The sequence below is a fragment of the Boleophthalmus pectinirostris genome, unplaced genomic scaffold (genome assembly GCF_026225935.1).
Source record: "Boleophthalmus pectinirostris isolate CB_2022bp ecotype Guang Dong unplaced genomic scaffold, ASM2622593v1 HiC_scaffold_1, whole genome shotgun sequence".
In the NCBI taxonomy this organism is placed as follows: Eukaryota; Metazoa; Chordata; class Actinopteri; order Gobiiformes; family Gobiidae; genus Boleophthalmus; species Boleophthalmus pectinirostris.
In genome coordinates this window covers 2502780-2523520 of record NW_026570970.1, presented here as the reverse complement: position 1 = coordinate 2523520, position 20741 = coordinate 2502780, and the positions used below count along the sequence as shown (strand labels likewise).

General features: G+C 45.1%; 1 protein-coding gene across 1 annotated transcript in view; it reads right to left on the bottom strand.

The window, feature by feature from the left end:
• dip2a (disco-interacting protein 2 homolog A) overlaps positions 1-20741 on the bottom strand; it is a 162159-nt gene that overhangs the window by 38198 nt on the left and 103220 nt on the right. The window contains exons 8-18 of the mRNA XM_055148771.1: positions 17722-17919; positions 16577-16668; positions 15218-15328; positions 12640-12763; positions 11701-11810; positions 10735-10837; positions 8271-8335; positions 6512-6605; positions 4737-4856; positions 3579-3693; positions 412-551 (exon numbers count right to left, since the gene is read on the bottom strand). Of these exons, the coding sequence (XP_055004746.1) occupies positions 412-551; positions 3579-3693; positions 4737-4856; positions 6512-6605; positions 8271-8335; positions 10735-10837; positions 11701-11810; positions 12640-12763; positions 15218-15328; positions 16577-16668; positions 17722-17919 (1272 nt within the window). The remainder of the gene's footprint in view (positions 1-411; positions 552-3578; positions 3694-4736; positions 4857-6511; positions 6606-8270; positions 8336-10734; positions 10838-11700; positions 11811-12639; positions 12764-15217; positions 15329-16576; positions 16669-17721; positions 17920-20741) is intronic.

Below are 20741 nucleotides of genomic sequence, written 5' to 3'. Positions count from 1 at the left end.
CTGAACCAGGACTGAACCAGGACTAAACCAGGACTGAACCAGGACTAAACCAAGATTAAACCAGGACTAAACCAGGACTGAACCAGGACTGAACCAGGACTGAACCAGGACTAAACCAGGACTGAACCAGGACTAAACCAAGATTAAACCAGGACTAAATCAGGACTGAACCAGGACTGAACCAGGGACTGAACCAGGACTGAACCAGACTGAACCAGGACTAAACCAGGACTGAACCAGGACTAAACCAAGATTAAACCAGGACTAAATCAGGACTGAACCAGGACTGAACCAGGACTGAACCAGGACTGAACCAGGACTAAACCAAGATTAAACCAGGACTAAATCAAGATTAAACCAGGACTAAATCAGGACTGAACCAGGACTGAACCAGGACTGTGTGGGTCTTACCTCCGGGCAGGACTTGTCCCACGTCCTGCACGGTGAGGACAGAGAGCTTCTCCTCGGTGTCGACTCGGATCACGCCGTAACTCAGACTGGACATGGACAGAACGGCTTTTCCAGGAGGAGGGACCCCGGAGTCTGGAGGCCTGCAGACCACAGACACACTAATAAAGACAAGACTGTTTTTTCTTTAAGGTTTTAGATTTGAAAAGAAATGAGTTACAGTGAAAATGACTAAAATATTTGGAATAATTCTTTCTTCCTCTGCTTTTTCCTTCACCTTTCCCTATTTTCCTCCTTTCTCATCCTTACTTCCATCCATCCATTTTCTTCCGCTTATCCGGGGTCGGGTCTTGAGGGCATCAGTCTAAATAGAAATTCCCAGACTTCTTTCACCCCAGACACTTCCTCCATCTCCTCCAGTGGGACCCCGAGGTGTTCCCAGTCCAGTCCAGAGACATCGTCCCTCCAGTGTGTCCTGAGTCTTCCCTGGGGCCTCCTCCCGGTGGAACATGAACACCTCCTGAGGGACACGTCCAGGAGGCATCAGAACAGACGCCCGAGCCTCAACTGGCTCCTCTCCACGTGGAGGAGCAGCGGCTCTAGCAGCTCCTGGTTCTTCCCAAAGTCAGGACACACACTCACGGAGAGGAGGAGACTTTCCAGAACTACGGTCCTCGTCTATGGACCTGCAGCCGGAGGAGCTCAGGGTCCAAGAGAACGTTCATGTTTTTAAGAGCAGAATCAACACCCACCTTTTTAACTCAGCTTTTGATTGAAATCTTATACTTTTACTTGTTTCTACTGTACACATTTGATTATATTTATTCATTTTAGGCATATTTTTAGGATTTCCAGTGTTTCTTGTGTAGGAGCGTCTGCATCAGGAGTGGAGGTCGGCTGTGGCTGTCGGGTCTGTCCTGTGGGCTCCTGGTGGAGGGTTGGTGCTTGGGCTTCATCTCTCCCCTGGCTCCTGTGGTGGTTCCTGGTGGAGGTGGACGTCTCTCTGCTCCTGTGGTGGTTCCTGGTGGTGGTGGACGTCTCTCTGCTCCTGTGGTGGTTCCTGGTGGTGGTGGACGTCTCTCTGCTCCTGTGGTGGTTCCTGGTGGAGGTGGACGTCTCTCTGCTCCTGTGGTGTGTTCCTGTGGTGGTGGTGGTGGACGTCTCTCTGCTCCTGTGGTGGTTCCTGGTGGTGGTGGACGTCTCTCTGCTCCTGTGGTGGTTCCTGGTGGTGGTGGACGTCTCTCTGCTCCTGTGGTGTTTCCTGGTGGAGGTGGACGTCTCTCTGCTCCTGTGGTGGTTCCTGGTGGAGGTGGACGTCTCTCTGTGGTGGTTCCTGGTGGTGGTGGACGTCTCTCTGTGTGTGGTTCCTGGTGGTGGTGGACGTCTCTCTGTGGTGGTTCCTGGTGGAGGTGGACGTCTCTCTGTGGTGGTTCCTGGTGGTGGTGGACGTCTCTCTGTGGTGGTTCCTGGTGGAGGTGGACGTCTCTCTGCTCCTGTGGTGGTTTCCTGGTGGAGGTGGACGTCTCTCTGTGGTGGTTCCTGGTGGATGGTGGACGTCTCTCTGCTCCTGTGGTGGTTCCTGGTGGTGGTGGACGTCTCTCTGCTCCTGTGGTGGTTCCTGGTGGTGGTGGACGTCTCTCTGCTCCTGTGGTGGTTCCTGGTGGTGGTGGACGTCTCTCTGCTCCTGTGGTGGTTCCTGGTGGTGGTGGACGTCTCTCTGCTCCTGTGGTGGTTCCTGGTGGTGGTGGACGTCTCTCTGCTCCTGTGGTGGTTCCTGGTGGTGGTGGACGTCTCTCTGCTCCTGTGGTGGTTCCTGGTGGTGGTGGACGACGTCTCTCTGCTCCTGTGGTGGTTCCTGGTGGTGGTGGACGTCTCTCTGCTCCTGTGGTGGTTCCTGGTGGTGGTGGACGTCTCTCTGCTCCTGTGGTGGTTCCTGGTGGTGGTGGACGTCTCTCTGCTCCTGGTGTAGAAGCTCCTCTGATGCTGCTTTTCTCAACTGGTTCACCTGGATTCAGCCTCACATTTTACTACAGGTGATTTTATGTATTTTACCATGTTTGTGTGTCTGTGTGTGTGTGTGTGTGTGTGCGTGTGTGTGTGTGTGTGTGTGTATGTGTGTATGTGTGTGTGTGTGTGTGTGTGTTGTCTGGTTGGTGGATGGAAATGTGGGATTGTTTTTAATCACTGTAAAACACTTTTGTTACATTCTTGTATGAAAAGCGTTTTCTAAATAAAGTTTGATTTGATTTTGATTTGATTTTCCTCACTCCGTCTCTAAGGGAGACGCCCAGACGCCCTGCGGAGGAAACTCACTTGTGTCGCTTGTATCGTCGATCTGGTCCTTTCGGTCGTTTCCCAGAGTCATGACCAGAGGTGAGGGACAAAGACACTAAATCGAGAGTCGTCATCCTTATTTCTCACTCCCTTATTTTTATGAACTCTTCCAGACCAATGGTACAGACATGTTTTACAGAACCGCCCATAACTTTCTAACCATAAAAGATAGGACTAAAATGCACTTCCGTTTCGTTTTGTTTTGTAAACGTATAAAATTTTCAAACACACACAAAAATAAAGTTAAAAAAAAAAAAAAAGATAGGACTAAAAGATCATTTTTGTCACACTTGTGTCTTTCCGAGAATATTTCCGTCTTTCTCCTACGTCACACCCGGGAAAACGAGTGTCCATCAAAAGAAACAGAAAACACACACCAACATTCTTGTAGAGATGCAAATGCAAAGAGCAGCCAGACAAAAGTGAAAAAAATGCATAACACACTCAGATGTCCGATGTCCAGAAGGAAGCAAGAAAAATATCTGATGAAGGTTTTTTCTTGCCGAAACGTTATTTTGAAAATAAACAAGCTTTTGGACATCGGCCGTCTGAGTGCCGTGCATTTTGTCCAACAGGAACTTTGTCTTCCGCCAAACTCAGTCGCTCCGTTCATTCTGATTGGCCCAAACTTTACCAAACAGCGTAGTGAGTCAAAATGTTCGATGCTCTGAGCGTTACTCCAATTTTCACCGGTGACATACGCACTTTGGTCTTCAGTTTTATTTTCTTTAACTGTTTTGGTACCGATGTTTACGGTTTCTTTTGTTATTTCATTATAAAATCCACATTTGCGCTGTGATAATGTGACAGAGTGAGGCGCAGTGGCGGTGTGTGACCTGCGGATGGCGACGGTGAGCGCCTCAGACGAGCAGGCGCACGGGCAGATCACCTCCGGCCTCAGACCTCGGTTCTGGAAAACGTTTACGAAAGCGTCGCACGAAGAGATGGACCCTGAAGAGGAGGAGGAGAGATTAAAGACAAGACCAGAACTAAGGACTAAACCAGAACTAAACCAGGACTAAACCAGGACTAAACCAGGACTAAACCAGGACTAAACCAGGAACTAAACCAGGACTAAACCAGGACTGAACCAGAACTAAACCAGAACTAAACCAGAAGTAAACCAGGACTAAACTAGGACTGAACCAGGACTAAAAAAGGACTAAACCAGGCCTGAACCAGGATTAAACCAAGACTAAACCAGGACTAAACCAGAACTAAACCAGGTCTAAACCAGGACTAAACCAGAACTAAACCAGGACTAAACCAGAACTAAACCAGGACTAAACTAGGACTGAACCAGGACTAAACCAGGTCTAAACCAGGACTACTGAACCAGAACTAAACCAGAAAGGACTAAAAAAGGACTGAACCAGGACTAAAAAAAGGACTAAACCAGGCCTGAACCAGGACTAAACCAAGACTAAACCAAGACTAAACCAGGACTAAACCAGGACTGACCCAGGATTGAACCAGGACTGAACCAGGACTAAACCAGGACTAAACCAGGACTAAACCAGGACTAAACCAAGACTAAACCAAGACAACTAACCAGGACTAAACCAGGACTGACCCAGGACTGACCCGGGATTGAACCAGGACTGAACCAGGACTAAACCAGGACTAAACCAGGACTAAACCAAGACTAAACCAAGACTAAACCAGGACTAAACCAGAACTAAACTAGGACTAAACCAGTAGAAGACCAGGACTAAACTAAAACTAAACCCAGACTGAACCAGGACTAGACCAGGACTAGACCAGGACTAAACCAGGACTAAAGCAGGACTAAACCAGGACTAGACCAGGACCAGACCAGGACTAAACCAGGACTAAACCAGGACTAAAGCAGGACTAAACCAGGACTAGACCAGGACCAGACCAGGACTAGACCAGGACTAGACCAGGACTAGACCAGGACTAGACCAGGACTAAACCAGGACTAAACCAGGACTAAAGCAGGACTAAACCAGGACTAAAGCAGGTCTACTCACAGGGGTTGGCTCCGTCTGCTACGATGAGCATGCGCAGGCAGCTCAGACTCAAGTCTCTCTGTTCCCTTTGGGCCAGAAGAGACCAGTGCATGTCCCTGGACTTCACCACGGCCACGACCGCTGCACACAGGACAGGGTCAATACACACAAAAATACTACTACTACTACTACTACTGTTACTACTACTACTACTACTACTACTACTACTACTACTACTACTACTAGTCTAACTATTATACAGACGTACAATATAAGGATGAATTACTATATTGAAACGCTGTGATATTTTTTGGCTGTATAAGGAGGTTTAAGACATAAAAGGTTGAATAAATAACTTTTTTTTCAACAATATTGGACATTTAGAATCATTTTTGTGTTTTTTTTCCCTCTGTCAGACAAATAAAATATGTCATATGTTTAAATGAAGCTCATCGAGGCCAGCGGTTATAGGAGTGAATTTGTTGAGTTCCTTATTAGGAAAAGGAATTTATTGTGCATGTGTGTGTGTGTGTGTGTGTGTGTGTGTGTGTGTGTGTGTGTGTGTGTGTGTGTGTGTGTGTGTGTGTGTGTGTGTGTGTACGGACGTGTGTATGGGTGTGGGTGTGTGTACAGACATGTGAGCAGACATGTGTATTGACACATGTTTGGACCTGTGTACGGACGTGTGTGTGTGGTGGTCTGTGTGTAGTGATCCGTGTGTCGTGGTCTGTGTGTCGTGGTCTGTGTGTGTAGTGGTCTGTGTGTGTAGTGCTCTCTGTGTGTCGTGGTCTGTGTGTGTGGTGGTCTGTGTGTGTAGTGATCTCCATGTGTGTCGTGGTCTGTGTGTGTGTGGTCTGTGTGTGTCGTGGTCTGTGTGTGTAGTGATCCGTGTGTCGTGGTCTGTGTGTGTAGTGGTCTGTGTGTGTCGTGGTCTCTGTATGTGTGTCGTGCTCTGTATGTGTGTCGTGGTCTGTGTGTCGTGCTCTGTATGTGTGTCGTGTCTGTCTGTGTGTCGTGTCTGTGTGTGTCGTGTGTCTGTGTGTGTCGTGGTCTGTGTGTGTCGTGGTCTGTGTGTGTCGTGGTCTGTGTGTCGTGCTCTGTATGTGTGTCGTGGTCTGTGTGTGTCTGTGTGTGTCGTCTCTGTATGTGTGTGTCGTGGTCTCTGTATGTGTGTCTCTCGTGGTCTCTGTATGTGTGTCTGTGTGTGGTCTCTGTATGTGTGTCGTGCTCTGTATGTGTGTCGTGTCTCTGTATGTGTGTCGTGGTCTCTCTGTATGTGTGTCGTGGTCTCTGTATGTGTGTCGTGCTCTGTATGTGTGTCGTGCTCTGTATGTGTGTCGTGGTCTCTGTATGTGTGTCGTGGTCTCTGTATGTGTGTCGTGCTCTGTATGTGTGTCGTGCTCTGTATGTGTGTCGTGCTCTGTATGTGTGTCGTGGTCCGCGTGGGTCGTGCTCTGTGTGTGTCGTGCTCTGTGTGTGTGTCGTGCTCTGTATGTGTGTCGTGGTCTGTGTGTGTCGTGGTCTGTATGTGTGTCGTGGTCCGTGTGTGTGTCGTGGTCTGTGTGTGTCGTGGTCTGTATGTGTGTCGTGGTCTGTATGTGTGTCGTGGTCCGTGTGTGTCGTGGTCCGTGTGTGTCGTGGTCCGTGTGTGTCGTGGTCTGTGTGTGTGTGGTGTCGTGGTCCGTGTGTGTCGTGGTCCGTCGTGTGTGTCGTGGTCTGTGTGTGTCGTGGTCCGTGTGTGTCGTGGTCCGTGTGTGTCGTGGTCCGTGTGTGTCGTGGTCTGTGTGTGTCATCACCTTTAAAGACGTGGACTTTCTGGATCCAGGACAGAGGATTGACCTTCATCAGGGAGTAGGGGATACTGACCACATGGAGCCTCTTCCACACACTCTGAACAACAACACAACAACACACAAACATTTACAAAACACACAAACATTTACAAAACAAAAACACACAAACATTTACAAAAAAAACACACAAACATTTACAAAACACACAAACATTTACAAAAAAAAAAAAAACATACAAATATTTACAAAAAAAAACACACACACAAACATTTACAAAAAAAAACACACAAACATTTACAAAAAAAAACCACACAAACATTTACAAAAAAAACACACAAACATTTACAAAAAAAAACACACAAACATTTACAAAAAAAACACACAAACATTTACAAAAAAAACACACAAACATTTACAAAAAAAACACACAAACATTTACAAAAAAAACCACACAAACATTTACAAAAAAAACACACAAACATTTACAAAAAAACCACACAAACATTTACAAAAAAAAACACACAAACATTTACAAAAAAAAACCACACAAACATTTACCGTCTACACAACTTCAACTGAGTCCTACACACACACAGGTAGAAACGCCAAAAAACTGTTTTCAAGTACGAGGAACGAAATGTATTTGGGAAAATTACTACTGAAGTAATAAACACAAACGTTCAAATTATTTTATATTTTCACATAAAGAAGCGTTTGTCACTTTAAACTGACTCACAGTGAAGAGGAAGCACAACTTTTACTCTTTTAAATACGAGTACTGTTACTTCAATAAAAATATACTTCAAGAAGGGGTAAAAGCGTGATGCCAGAAAAGTACTCTGAAAGTATAATTTCATAAAAAAGTTACTCAGGTAAAAGTAAATGTAACTAAGTTCTACACACCTCTGGTTTGCCGGATAAAGAAATATTTTAATGTAACGTAACGTAACCTAAAAATGTCTCGGCAACAAACTAAAGAGGCACAGGATTAAACAAGGTCCAGACGAGATCTAAACTCAACCAGGACTAAAGGCCCGTTCAGACCGTGAGTTTGGACGTCCCAGATGCAGTCCTGGTCCAGTCCTGGTCCAGTCCTGGTCCAGTCCTGGTCCAGTCCTGGTGGCTCAACAGTTGCAGTGTATATATTTATTCTCTGCTAATGTTTGTGGCTCTGGTTCTCGGGTCTTTCTCTTTCTTCTGGATAATAACGTTGCTTCGTCTCTGGACGCTCGTTCAAAAGTCCAAGAGTTCAGCATTTTCAACTTCTGACGCCGACAGCCTGGACGCCCCGGACTGAATGAGCCTTAACATGGCACATAATCGCAAAACTATTTAACCAGCACTCAGCCTACACTGCCAAAAAATGTAACATAAAAACTTAAATCTATATGAAAATGACTTAAAAGTAGAGAAATGATCTGTCCATGCAGCAAGATCATTTTACTTGACAAGTTCTCTTAAAATAAACGACCTCTAGACAAAAATGAAGGATCTCAGAACTAATAAGTCGATAATAAATCTGAAAACAAGATGAATAACGTGATATAAGTTTTAAAATCTTCCCCAGATCAGAGAAATTTCAAGAACTAAACCCGGACTGAAGAAGCACCGGATTAAACCAGGTCTAAATCAGAACTCAACCAGGACTTGTGTAAAAAAAGCGCCTCATGTTTCAGGATTATCACATCGTTTCCACGTCCCTGAGCTCGTGTCAGACTCAAACTTTTACATGAACTGTTGAATTATCTGGTGTGCTTCTCACCGTCAGGACGCCGTGCCATAATCCGGCCTCTCGTTTGAAATCCAGGACGTTGGTGATGGTCTCGCCTGGAAAAAAAAAACACAGTTTGAAATCGTGTCCTCTGCACTTTTCCCGCTGTGGCTCTGTAATCCTGACGGACGCAGAGTCGGAGGAGGAGGAGGAGACGAGGAGAGTTTGGAGGAGACTCTAGAGGATAAAACTGTTATGTAAAAGTAAAACCGTCTTGTTTCCATGGAGATTTTTGTCTAAAAAGTTCCACTATACAGTTTATCTATCGTGGAGACGGGCAGGGGATCGCGTCAGACTGAACTACACGTCTGGAAATCCCACTCACAGTAAAAATGCATCTTTATTTTTCTCCCCTTAATGCAGTTTTTATTATTTATTTTTTATTGTAAACGTCTGTTGTTCACTGGCTTTTATTTTGAAGAGGTCGTGAGCGAGTCTAGAGTGTTTCTTACTGCTGCGGCGCTCACAGGAAACACAGAGAAACAAAGTGGGATAAACAAACATGGAGAAGGGTGAGGAACTTTTACACGGCCATTTTCATTTTAAAGTTCTTCCAGACGGTGCAGTCGACACAAAGTCATTTGTAAAACTGCAACACTGAACTGTCTTAAATCTGTGTATCATTCGTTCATTCGTTTTTCAATATAAAACCAAAAAATAAGAAAACGAAAAAACAACAGTTTTCTTCGTTATTTGCCTCCAAAACCAAAATGAAAAAACGGATAACGATTTGTTTTTTCAGTTTTCGATTTTGTGTTTAAATGAAGAATGGAAAAAACGGATAACGGCCGTTTCCCGTTTACGTGACTTACGTCAACTTTTGCACCGCGTACGGACTAAACCAGGACGGATCCAGGTCCGAGACCAGACCGGGACTAGAGCAGGACCAGAGTGGACTCCGAGCTTTGACTCCGAGCCTGAGCTTCGAGCTCCGGCCCTGCCGTGGGCTCTGAGCCTCCGGTCTGGTCCCGGTCTGGTCCTGGACCTGGTCCATTTGAACCAAAAGCTCTTAGTTCGGTTTGTTTTCGTTGGTGTGAAAGTGTCAGTTTGATGTTTTGCTCCACCTCGGAACCAGTCGTGGTTCTTGAGTGTGGAGGACCGGAGCAGCTCGTCCGGACCTGTAGTCCACAGAACATTCTCACTTTTCCCGCACGGAACCAGCGCACAGACGATGACACAGAACCACTCGGACCACTGGTCCCGGTCTCAGTCCCGGTCTCAGTCCCGGACCTGGATCAGTCCTGGTTCAGTTCCGTACGCGGTGCAAAAGTTCGGCATCGCAGTCACGAAAGTCACGTAAACGGGAAACGGCCGTTATCCGTTTTTTCATTTTGGTTTTGGAGGCAAATAACGAAGAAAACTGTTGTTTTTTCGTTTTCTTATTTTTTTGGTTTTATATTGAAAAACGAATGAACAAATGACACACGGTTTGTCTTATTACCGCAGTTTCACGAGTCTGAAATATCACCTAAATGCAACACACTCTGCTGATGTTGACAAATCATTCAACGAAACAAGTGGAGAGGCTTCGGCAACACGTCAGACGCAACATGTCAGATGTACATGACACAGAGCACGTAGAGCACCAAGAGCTTTCAGGGGCACCGCCGTGTAGTCCAGCACTCTTCCATCGTAATTCAGTTCATTAAGTCAAATTCTAAATAGTGGAAAAACTGCACTGACATTTGTTCTTTTTTTGAGTGAGATTCTCCAAATACAATAATAGAACATGGACTTTAGAGACGAGTGTCCTGCTGATGTATAAAGAAATGTTCTGCTACAGATGTGGCACTTTCATTTACATTTACAATAAAAGTCGCTGTACGTGACTTTTGAATTCATTTATTGGTTTTGCGTATAACATGTGATTAATCATGATTAATCACATGAGAATAAGATTTTTTATTTTTGCCCAGCCCTAGTTTAGAGCAAAAAAAAACACCTGAAACTTCTTGGGTTCTTTTTAAAGACAACACAGACTGTATTGTCTCTAAAAAGAACCCAAGAAGTTAAAGTACATAAGACGACAAAATGAACATCTCTGACTCAAAACACTTATACTTCATATACCTGCTGTACAGATGAATAAATGCTGTATTGTGGAACATTCCAGGCAAATCAATAAATCTCCATGGAGACGAGGAGGTGGAGCTGGTGGGTGTAAATAAATAGATTTTTGAAAAAATATTTGATGAATTGTTTTCATTAAAACAGTTGTAAAATCAACACGACAGAATCAAAACTTTGTTCTGTGTCGCGTCTGGAGGAAGATTCGTCTCCTGCATCAAATAAATGACTCATGAAAAAATCCTGACAGATGTTTTCCTGCTGCAGATTTCCTGCCAAAGCTCATATTGAGGAAAATAAAATATCATGTAGTACAAATATACATCTGTTTCAGAGATAATAAAACCCAAACAGACGGTGAAAACAGATTTGAATGAAAGTGTCTGACCTTCAGTGTAGCTGCAGGACTGTGACAGGGACTGACAGTGAGACAACATGGCCGCCTGAGACACGCTCACGCCCATCGTACTGCCCTCTTTACTCGTCTTGTACTGGACACAAACACCACTGTTACACACTGGACCAGAGTCTGACCCTGGACCAGAGTCTGAGCCTGGACCAGAGTCTGAGCCTGGACCAGAGTCTGATCCTGGACCAGAGTCTGAGCCTGAACCCTGGACCAGAGTCTGAGCCTGAACCCTGGACCAGAGTCTGAGCCTGAACCCTGGACCAGAGTCTGAGCCTGGACCAGAGTCTGACCTGAACCAGAGTCTGACCCTGGACCAGAGTCTGACCCTGGACCAGAGTCTGAGCCTGAACCCTGGACCAGAGTCTGAGCCTGGACCAGAGTCTGAGCCTGGACCAGAGTCTGACCCTGGACCAGAGTCTGAACCCTGGACCAGAGTCTGACCCTGGACCAGAGTCTGAGCCTGAACCCTGGACCAGAGTCTGAGCCTGGACCAAAGTCTGAGCCTGGACCAGAGTCTGAGCCTGGACCAGAGTCTGAGCCTGGACCAGAGTCTGACCCTGGACCAGAGTCTGAGCCTGAACCCTGGACCAGAGTCTGAGCCTGGACCAGAGTCTGAGCCTGGACCAGAGTCTGACCCTGGACCAGAGTCTGACCCTGGATCAGAGTCTGACCCTGGATCAGAGTCTGAGCCTGAACCCTGGACCAGAGTCTGACCCTGGACCAGAGTCTGAGCCTGGACCAGAGTCTGACCCTGGACCAGAGTCTGAGCCTGGACCAGAGTCTGAGCCTGGACCAGAGTCTGACCCTGGACCAGAGTCTGAGCCTGGACCAGAGTCTGAGCCTGGATCAGAGTCTGACCCTGGACCAGGGTCCGGTCTGAGCCTGGACCAGGGTCCGGCCTGAGCCTGGACCAGGGTCCGGTCTGAGCCTGGAGCACGGACTGACCTCGATGTAGGCGATGTCGTTGTTGGCTTCTCGGACGGGCGGGTGCCAGTCTTTGGGCGGCTTCACCACGTGTTTCCCGTCGGTCACAAACCAGAGCAGCCGAGGCCAACCTGAAACAAAACATCATCAGAGGAACAAGAACTGGACTAAATCTGACAACATCTGAGAAATAATGACTAAAAAGATCTAATTCAAATTCATGAAAAGTCAAGTCATTTTTACATTTTAATTTTACAAAAAGATCAGATCATGATACAGTCAAATGTAAAATTATTCAAACTCCAGGAAAATTTGGACTTAAAGTTACTTTTACTCAACCAGCAAGTTTTTTCTTGTTTGGAAATGACACAGACGTTTCCCAGAAGATAAGACGATGTACGAGAAGATTAATGTGGAATGTGATATTTCTCAGTTTTTATTTACATTTGATCAAAAAGTGGCATGTCCAAAATTATTCATCCCCTTTGCAAACTGTCACAATTTATGTGCATGTTTGTATTCCACAGATTTGTACGTGACCAAACAGTGCTGGTACCGCAACTTTAAGTGTACCTTTAAACATGGCATATCTTTAAACATGTACCTTTAAACGTGGCATACTTTAAACCTTTAAACGTGGCATACTTTTAAACATATTGTACCTTTAAACGTGGCATACTTTTAAACATATTGTACCTTTAAACGTGGCATACCTTTAAAACATATTGTACCTTTAAACGTGGCATACTTTTAAACATATTGTACCTTTAAACGTGGCATACCTTTAAACGTGGCATACTTTTAAACATGTTGCACCTTTAAACGTGGCATACTTTAAACATGGCATACCTTTTAAACGTGGCATACTTTTAAACATTGTACCTTTGCATACCTTTAAACGTGGCATACTTTTAAACGTGGCATACTTTTAAACACATTGTACCTGAAAGTGTCATGTACCTTTAAACGTGGCCACCTCTCCGGTCTGGGCTTTGGGCAGACCCTTCTGACAGGCGTCTGTGGTCAGGGCCAGACTCACGCCACAACTGCCCAGTAAGAAACCCATCTGCTGACTGCCCGCGTCCTGCACACACAGTCGGGGATTTAAGGGATTGTAAAAGTGCACGCGGTCGACCACATCCGCCAAAAAACATCAGTAAACAAGTCAATATTTTTGGGTCAAATGTAAAACTTTTTAAACAAAACGGTACGGCTTTACTCACCTCCATTTCACATGTTTGGAAAACGCTGGATTTGTCATTCATTACTAAATAAAATATTGCACTTGCCCTTTCAAACTTTCCACTTAAATTAAGTGTCTGGCGCCCTCTGCTGGCCGGAGTAAGGAGTGACAACCAGGAAGACGTTTGGAAACACGCAAGGACAACTCCCGCTGTACCTCCTGACACTGGGCTAAACCAATTTGACCATTTTGATCCGTTTGTTTCGGTATTATTATTCATTTGTTTCGGTAAAATACACAAATGCTGCAAAAAAAACGACCAAACCCCGAAGAAAATGTGACTATACTGACTCACCGAGTGCAGAACAATTTTCCTTACGCACTCGTTTCACAACTTTTTTATTACCAACCACCACAAACCGAGTGTGTTCCAGTTTTTGATTTTGAAATTCTGGTCACCCTCCATCGAAATCACTGAAGTAAATGTGATCAGAGGTAAAATAAACACGGCACACGCATGTAATTTGGCGCCTCGTCTCTTCTAATCACATGAACCCAGTGTCCTCGGAGTCGCGCGTCAGTGGGGAAAAGATGAAAACTGAGGGATGGTTGGAATTGTTGATCAACCGAACGTAACGGAACACGACACCGACATGGAGAAGAAGAAAACGGGGGCATTTTTTTCATTTTTCCTACATTTTGTCAGATTTACTACAGCGAAGAGAACCCAAAGGAAGTTGACTTCGGCGGGATGTTGCCAAACGTTTTCCTGGTTTGTGACGCAAGCGAGAATAGAGACGATAAGAAAAGGATAAACATTCTTCCTTGAAAAATGTATCCAACAACTATCAAGGTAAGAAAGACAAAAGTTTAAAGAGGAACAACGACCAGATCAACAGTACTCAGCTTCTTAGGGCCCAAACTAATTTCCCTCAGCGCCACTAACGGTCGAGGCCTCAGAGCAGTGTGATTTTCTCTCAGTATGACATTAAAAGAGAGTAGTTTACTTTTAAAAAAGAAAACACCATCAAAGTAGAATCTGACTGTCAAATCTATTTTAACTGTCAAATCGTTCCTCCTTTGGTTATACAGTAGCTAGTGTGATTCATCAGTCAGTTTCACTTCGTAGAAACTGTCTGACCTCGCAGCATTAGGATTTGTTCACTCAACGGCAGGTGGGTACTTTTTTTATTTAATCTTTCGCTGACGTATTGTGACGTATGTAATGCACCGCTAATATCTGGGTTTCACGTGACGTCACAGGGCGACGTTTGTCAAAATCAGACGGAGGGCAGGAAGTGAACTGACTGGAGGAAAATGCCGATGTGTTGTGTAGTTTACGTCTGTGCCAATCGTTCTAACCGAGAGAAGGAAAAGCTTTTTTTTTGGAGAACCGAATATAGTCGAACACAAAGGTCAGAAATGGGAAAAGCCGACAGAACAACGCCGTAAAAAGTGGATTACAAACCTGTTTGCGGTCGGGAGGAGCAGAATTCACTAATGCTCGTGTCTGCGGTGACACTTCGACAAAGGTTTGTTACAAAGATAAATTGTTTTTTGTGGTTTACCTAAACATAAACGAATCATTAACGACTAAAGGCGTTTGTTGACATTAAATAGTTCAGATCGAGGTCACTGCTGATACACTGCAGTTTTTCCATAACGTCTATACACATAAAATAAGAGAAACACTCACCCCGGCCAAGACCAAACCATAATCATCATTTAGGCGTTTTGCACCGAGGTTGAGGATCCATCCACTGACAAAAAAAGTTCTATGCCTCCAAACTTTTGTACTTTGCCTTCATCTGTTGTCTGGTGTAGAACGACGTCTGAAGAGTTCAATAGTTGGTGATCTCCTCTGCCTCGATTGTCGGCAAATCTTTTACTTCAGTCGAAAATTCTCTCATTTTCAATAAGATCAGGGTCACGTCCAATATATTTGTCGACTAACTGCTCGTACTTTTGCCTCGTTACTGGCTCTAAATCCTGACAATAAGAACTCTTCTCCATATCTGTGTTCTCCAGAGTCGTGTTTGTTTGTCGTGTTTGTCTTCACTTCCTGCCCTCCACCTGAAATTCGTCATCGTGATCACGTGACTGAAACCCTCCTGTTTATTTTCAAATAAATTCTCGCCAGGTGAGAAAATAAATTTTTGGGCCTGATTGACCCCCCCAAGAGTGTGGGAAAGAAAAAAAAAAATTCTTCAGGTCAATATGACCCCGAGGAGAGTGTGAGGGTTAAAAAAAATAAATAAAAAGTGTAATATGGACCTTTTAAAAGCGCCGAACCTGAGTTTTATCATTTTAAAAGCGTGAAAAACATGAGGACGGGCACAGCAGCAGGTGGTTTACCTTTTTGGTGAGGGGCACTTCGATGGGCACGGGGATGAGCTCTGCCAGGAGACAACCGTAAAACGCCACCATGAACATGACCGGGTCACTGTTGGGGAACACCAGCGCCACCTGCAGACAGAACAGAGTAAAGATCAGGACACTTCTATGGGAGGGTTTCAGATTCTACAGTGTGACAAGAGGCCAGATTTCCCTTTTGATTAAATTATCCTTGGAGTGACTGGACCCAAGAACTCAACCATTACAACTTTTTAACAATGTACATTTGACTGACTGTGTGAAAAACTTTAACTTTTACTCACACGTCTGTTATAAAAAGTCCTTAAAGGTTGTATGGAGGATTTTTTTGTGTTTCAAATTGTCAGTGATAGATTATAGATGCAGGAGCCTTGTAATTATGATGACCAAAAAAAAGAGAATAAAAATTCATCAACTCTGGACGTGGTGGGGCTAAACATTTGCCAATAGATAACGACACTGCCTCGTTATCTGTGAGCTGACAGGCTGTCAATCAAACTCCCTACGTTTCTAGTGTAACTGACTTGCCTGCGCCGCCGGTACGTGGTTTACGTACGACTGTCACACAGTCCACAGACGCAAGACGCACAGACGCTGTTTACTCCACCAACGCAACAGTTCTTTTTTTGACCTATATCTTGCTCGCAGTTCGCACAAACTTTGTTTCAATGACGACAAGAATCCAGGAGCAGTTCGCCGCAAAAGAAAGTCCGTTTTTGAGGTCGCTGAAAGAAGAAGACAAGGGGAAAAGCAGCGAAGCCAAACTAAGGTGATTCTTGAAGATTCATTCCAGCGATGGCGCGACTGAAGCAGACGAAGGGTCTAAAGACTGAACCACTGGTCCACAAATTACTCCTGGACAGGAAACTTCTGCTTATTATGAAAACCTACTTTATTTCCAAGAGCGACACAAACGTTTTTCAGGACACGAAAGCGATATCCTATGTCTGAAAACGTAATTTTCAAGGCAAAGAAAGAGTCCACCTGCTGCTGCGTGTTGTAGTTAGTTCATTCACACTGAATCTCCGCGCAACCTTCTCTGCTCCCCTTTCCTGCTCCTCTCCCCGCTGCCCGATCCACTCTTCCCCCTGCTCCTCACTTCTCCGTCTTGTCTAACCAACACTGTAGTTAGTTGTTTACAAGTCATGTGCAGCGGCTGTAAACAAACCTGTTTGTGGCGTAAGGAGGAGGAGGGAGGAGGCGTTTCTACGTAGGAGCTGTGGGGGAGGGGAGGTGGTTTCACACATGCGCAACATTTGAAAAAGGACAAACAGTCGCTGGATTTCTGTTCCTTGGAAAATCCTCTATACAACCTACTAAACAACTAAATCTGAGTCTTACTCTGTCTCCGGGCAGCAGCAGCGGCTCGTTCCTGGAGCTCAGTTTGTTCATGAGTGTGTAGGCCAATTTCTGACTGCGAGTCCACAGTTTACCTGCAAAAAAACATGAAAAAGTCACACACGGAAGAAAAACACCAACGGTCCTGATGTGGACTAAAGGATCTGAACCCCCTTTAGTCTTTTTTTATTTCTATTTGTTCAAATGAAAAAAAAAAGGTGCTGCTCCAAAATCGAGTGGTGCAAAAAGAAGCATGTAAAAGAAAAAAGAAAATGACACAAAAATGAAATAAAAAGTAATTATAGGACTAAAGGGAGAGTGAGGGGGTCTAGAGTACTAAAGGGGAGAGTAAGGGGGTCTGGAGGACTAAAGGGGAAAGTGACGGGGTCTGGGGGACTAAATGGGACGGGAAAGTGACAGGGTCTAGAGGACTGAAGGGGAGAGTGAGGTGGTCTACAGGACTAAAGGGGAGAGTGATGGGGTCTATAGGACTAAAGGGAAGAGTGACAGGGTCTAGAGGACTAAAGGGAAGAGTGACAGGGTCTAGAGGACTAAAGGGAAGAGTGATGGGGTCTAGAGGACTAAAGGGAAAAGTGACGGGGTCTACAGGACTAAAGGGGGAGAGTGACGGGCGGGGTATACAGGACTAAAGGGGAGAGTGACAGGGTCTAGAGGACTAAAGAGGAGAGTGACAGGGTCTAGAGGACTGAAGGGAAGAGTGATGGGGTCTAGAGGACTAAAGGGAAAAGTGACGGGGTCTACAGGACTAAAGGGGAGAGTGACAGGCAGGGTCTGGAGGACTAAAGGGGATCACAAAACCTGGCTATAATCAGGGCAGTGCTGTGTGATGTCACCAACTACTGGAAATTTAACAGTGGCCACTTTTTTTTTTTATATATATATATTTTTGACCAGAAAGCTCCACATTTACATATTTTGCGCTGAAACTGTTAAAAATATAAATATTAGGAACAAAAGGCAACACTATTAAAACATTATATACACAGTGAAGAAGCAAGAAAGTTGATTTAGAGTTTAGTTCCACTTCAATATAATTTAATTTTGGTTAATTTAATCCACGAACACTTGTAAAAACCATCGTTAAAAAAAGATCAAATAAAACAAAAGTGTAATTCTCGATCCCGTACCGTAGGTGAGCGTGTAGACGGGTTTTCCCGCCGTGTCCAGGGCGGTGAGGCAGGGGGCTTTGGGCTGCGTCGTGCCCCACCTCTGCAGGGCGGCGGTCAGCGAGGGAGGCCAGCCGCTGCCCACCCCCAGCGCCTCCCCCTCCAGCGGGCTCGTCTGCTGCCCCTCCGGCCTGGGCTGGTCCGGGTCCCCCTGCTGGACTGGAGGGAGACACGCACGGTTAGTAACACACATAAATGTAAATACATCGTTAACGAGGGTCCCACCATGTCGGACTTGGCGCTGTAAGAAAAAGGCGAGGTTTAGGGACTGGTATGGCGATGGTATGGAGATGAAAATAACAAAAATATTCATAATTAGGTCAGTCACTGAAAATAAACAGATTAAAGAGTTTGAACCAGATATTTTCACGTAATAAAGTAAAAGCTTTTGCCCCAGGACAGAACTTTGTACGACTCAACAGCTCCAAATCTGAAATCATTTTAATCAACTCATATCAGCAATAATCTTGGTCCAACATCTCCCCTGCTGCCAGAAACCTCCGCGTTATATTTGACTCTCAACTCAACTTCGACCTTCGCATCAAAAAGTCGCCCAATCCTGTTTTCTTCACCTCTGCACAATCAGCAAAATCAAAACTATCCTCTCCCGCTCTGATCTGGAAAAACTCATCCACACGCTCATCTTCTCCCATTTAGATGATTGAAACGCCCTCCTTTCTGGCCTCGACTCCAAATTCATCTCCTGTTTCCGACTGGTTCAGAAGCAGCAGCTCAGTTCCTCACTGGTTTAACAAACATCAACACATGACCCTGGGTTTACTTCGCTTCACTGGATCTTGTGTGTTTTAGAATCGATTTGAAGATTTTACAGATCACTTTTAAAGCTTGTTTAGGTTTTGCACCAAGTTATATTTCAGAACATTTAACCCCGTATGAGCCTTAGATCCTCAGGCAGGTCCTTGTGGTTGTTCTTCAGCCTTAGATCCTCAGGTCCCTGTTGTTCCTCTTCAGCCTTTAGATCCTCAGGTCCCTGTGGCCGTTCCTCTTCAGCCTTTAGATCCTCAGGTCCCTGTGGTCGTTCTTCTTCAGTCTTAGATCCTCAGGTCCCTGTGGCCGTTCTTCTTCAGCCTTAGATCCTCAGGTCCCTGTGGCTGTTCCTCTTCAGCCTTAGATCCTCAGGTCCCTGTGGCCGTTCTTCTTCAGCCTTAGATCCTCAGGTCCCTGTTGTTCCTCTTCAGTCTTAGATCCTCAGGTCCCTGTAGCTGTTCCTCTTCAGTCTTAGATCCTTAGGTCCCTGTTGTTCTTCATCAGCCTTAGTTCCTCAGGTCTCTGTTGTTCCTCTTCAGTCCTAGATCCTTAGGTCCCTGTGTTCTTCTTCAGCTTAGATCCTTCAGGTCCCTGTTGTTCCTTCTTCAGCCTTAGATCCTCAGGTCCTGTTGTTCCTCTTCAGTCTTAGATCCTCAGGTCCCTGTGGTTGTTCCTCTTCAGTCTTAGATCCTCGGGTCCCTGTGGTTGTTCCAAAGTCCAGGCTCCGGACGAAGGTGATGGAGCCTTTTCAGTCCAAGCTTCTCAGCTTTGGAAGGACCTGCCTGAGGAGATAAGACTCGCACCACCAACATCATCTTTTAAATCTCTTCTTAAGACTCATTTTTATCGGTTGGCCTTCCTTTAACTGGCTTTAGCTTATTTTTATTCCTTATTCATTTTTATTCCATTTCTCTTTATTTATTTATTTATTTATAATTTATTGGATTGTTTGCATCTGTTTTTGTACTTTCTGTTTTCTATTTTTATTCTTTTTGTGTTGTTCTTTGCCGCTTGTACAGCACTTTGTAAACATTATTTTTTAAAAGAGCTTTAGAAATAAACATTTATTATCCTTTATTATGAGTCTGTCCACATCCCCAAAGCTCAAAATGCTCTGTTCCACCTTGTGATGTCATGTGGTGGTAGTTTTCTAGTTAACAGCTCCTTTTATTGTTTGATTAGCAAAGATTGGGAATTCCAGTGTTGAAATTAAGATGATTCTAGTGTTTTTGGAGTTCTTCCTACAGTATTTTTGGCATATTTTCACAAAAACTATTTCTTTGACTCATCATAACTACCAACTTCTAAAGGTTTAGTTTAACACTGCTGCTGTTTTTCTCGGTTTCTGGTGCACTCTTTAATTGATTCTCTGTGTTTTCCTGTGCTTCCCGGTCGTGTTCTGGCTCAGAGCTCCAGGTCCGGCTCGCTCCCTCCTCCGCTCGGCCTCGTCCTGCCCAGATCCACGTGGGGAGCTGGACCGGACCTCGGGTTTGGACAGGGCAGGACCTTCTGTTTCCGGAGCTTTCCCCCCCGATCACTGCATGGACCTGGCACTGCCCCGTCGCCCACCGCCGACACCCGGACCCGACCCGGTCGTCTTTCTCTGACCTGGAGCGTTTTGTTAAAGGTCCGACTTTGACCAGATGTTCTGCTTTGTGAGAGTCTGAACAATATTTTCAACACAAATCCTGGATCACACATTCTAGGTTTAGTCCTGGTTTAGACCTGGTTTAGACCTGGTTCAGTCCTGGTTTAGTTCTCGTTTAATCCTGGTTCAGTCCTGGTTCAGTCCTGGTTCAGTCCTGGTTCAGTCCTGGTTTAGACCTGGTTTAGTCCTGGTTTAGACCTGGTTTAGACCTGGTTTAGTCCTGTTTCAGTCTTGTTTCAGTCTTGGTTCAGTCCTGGTTTAGTTCTGGTTTAGTTCTGGTTCAGTTCTTGTTTAGACCTGGTTTAGACCTGGTTTAGACCTGGTTCAGTCCTGGTTTAGTTCTCGTTTAATCCTGGTTCAGTCCTGGTTTAGACCTGGTTTAGACCTGGTTCAGTCCTGGTTTAGTTCTCGTTTAATCCTGGTTCAGTCCTGGTTTAGTCCTGGTTTAGTCCTGGTTTAGACCTGGTTTAGACCTGGTTCAGTCCTGGTTTAGTTCTCGTTTAATCCTGGTTCAGTCCTGGTTTAGTCCTGGTTTAGTTCTGGTTTCCTGGTTTAGTCCTGGTTT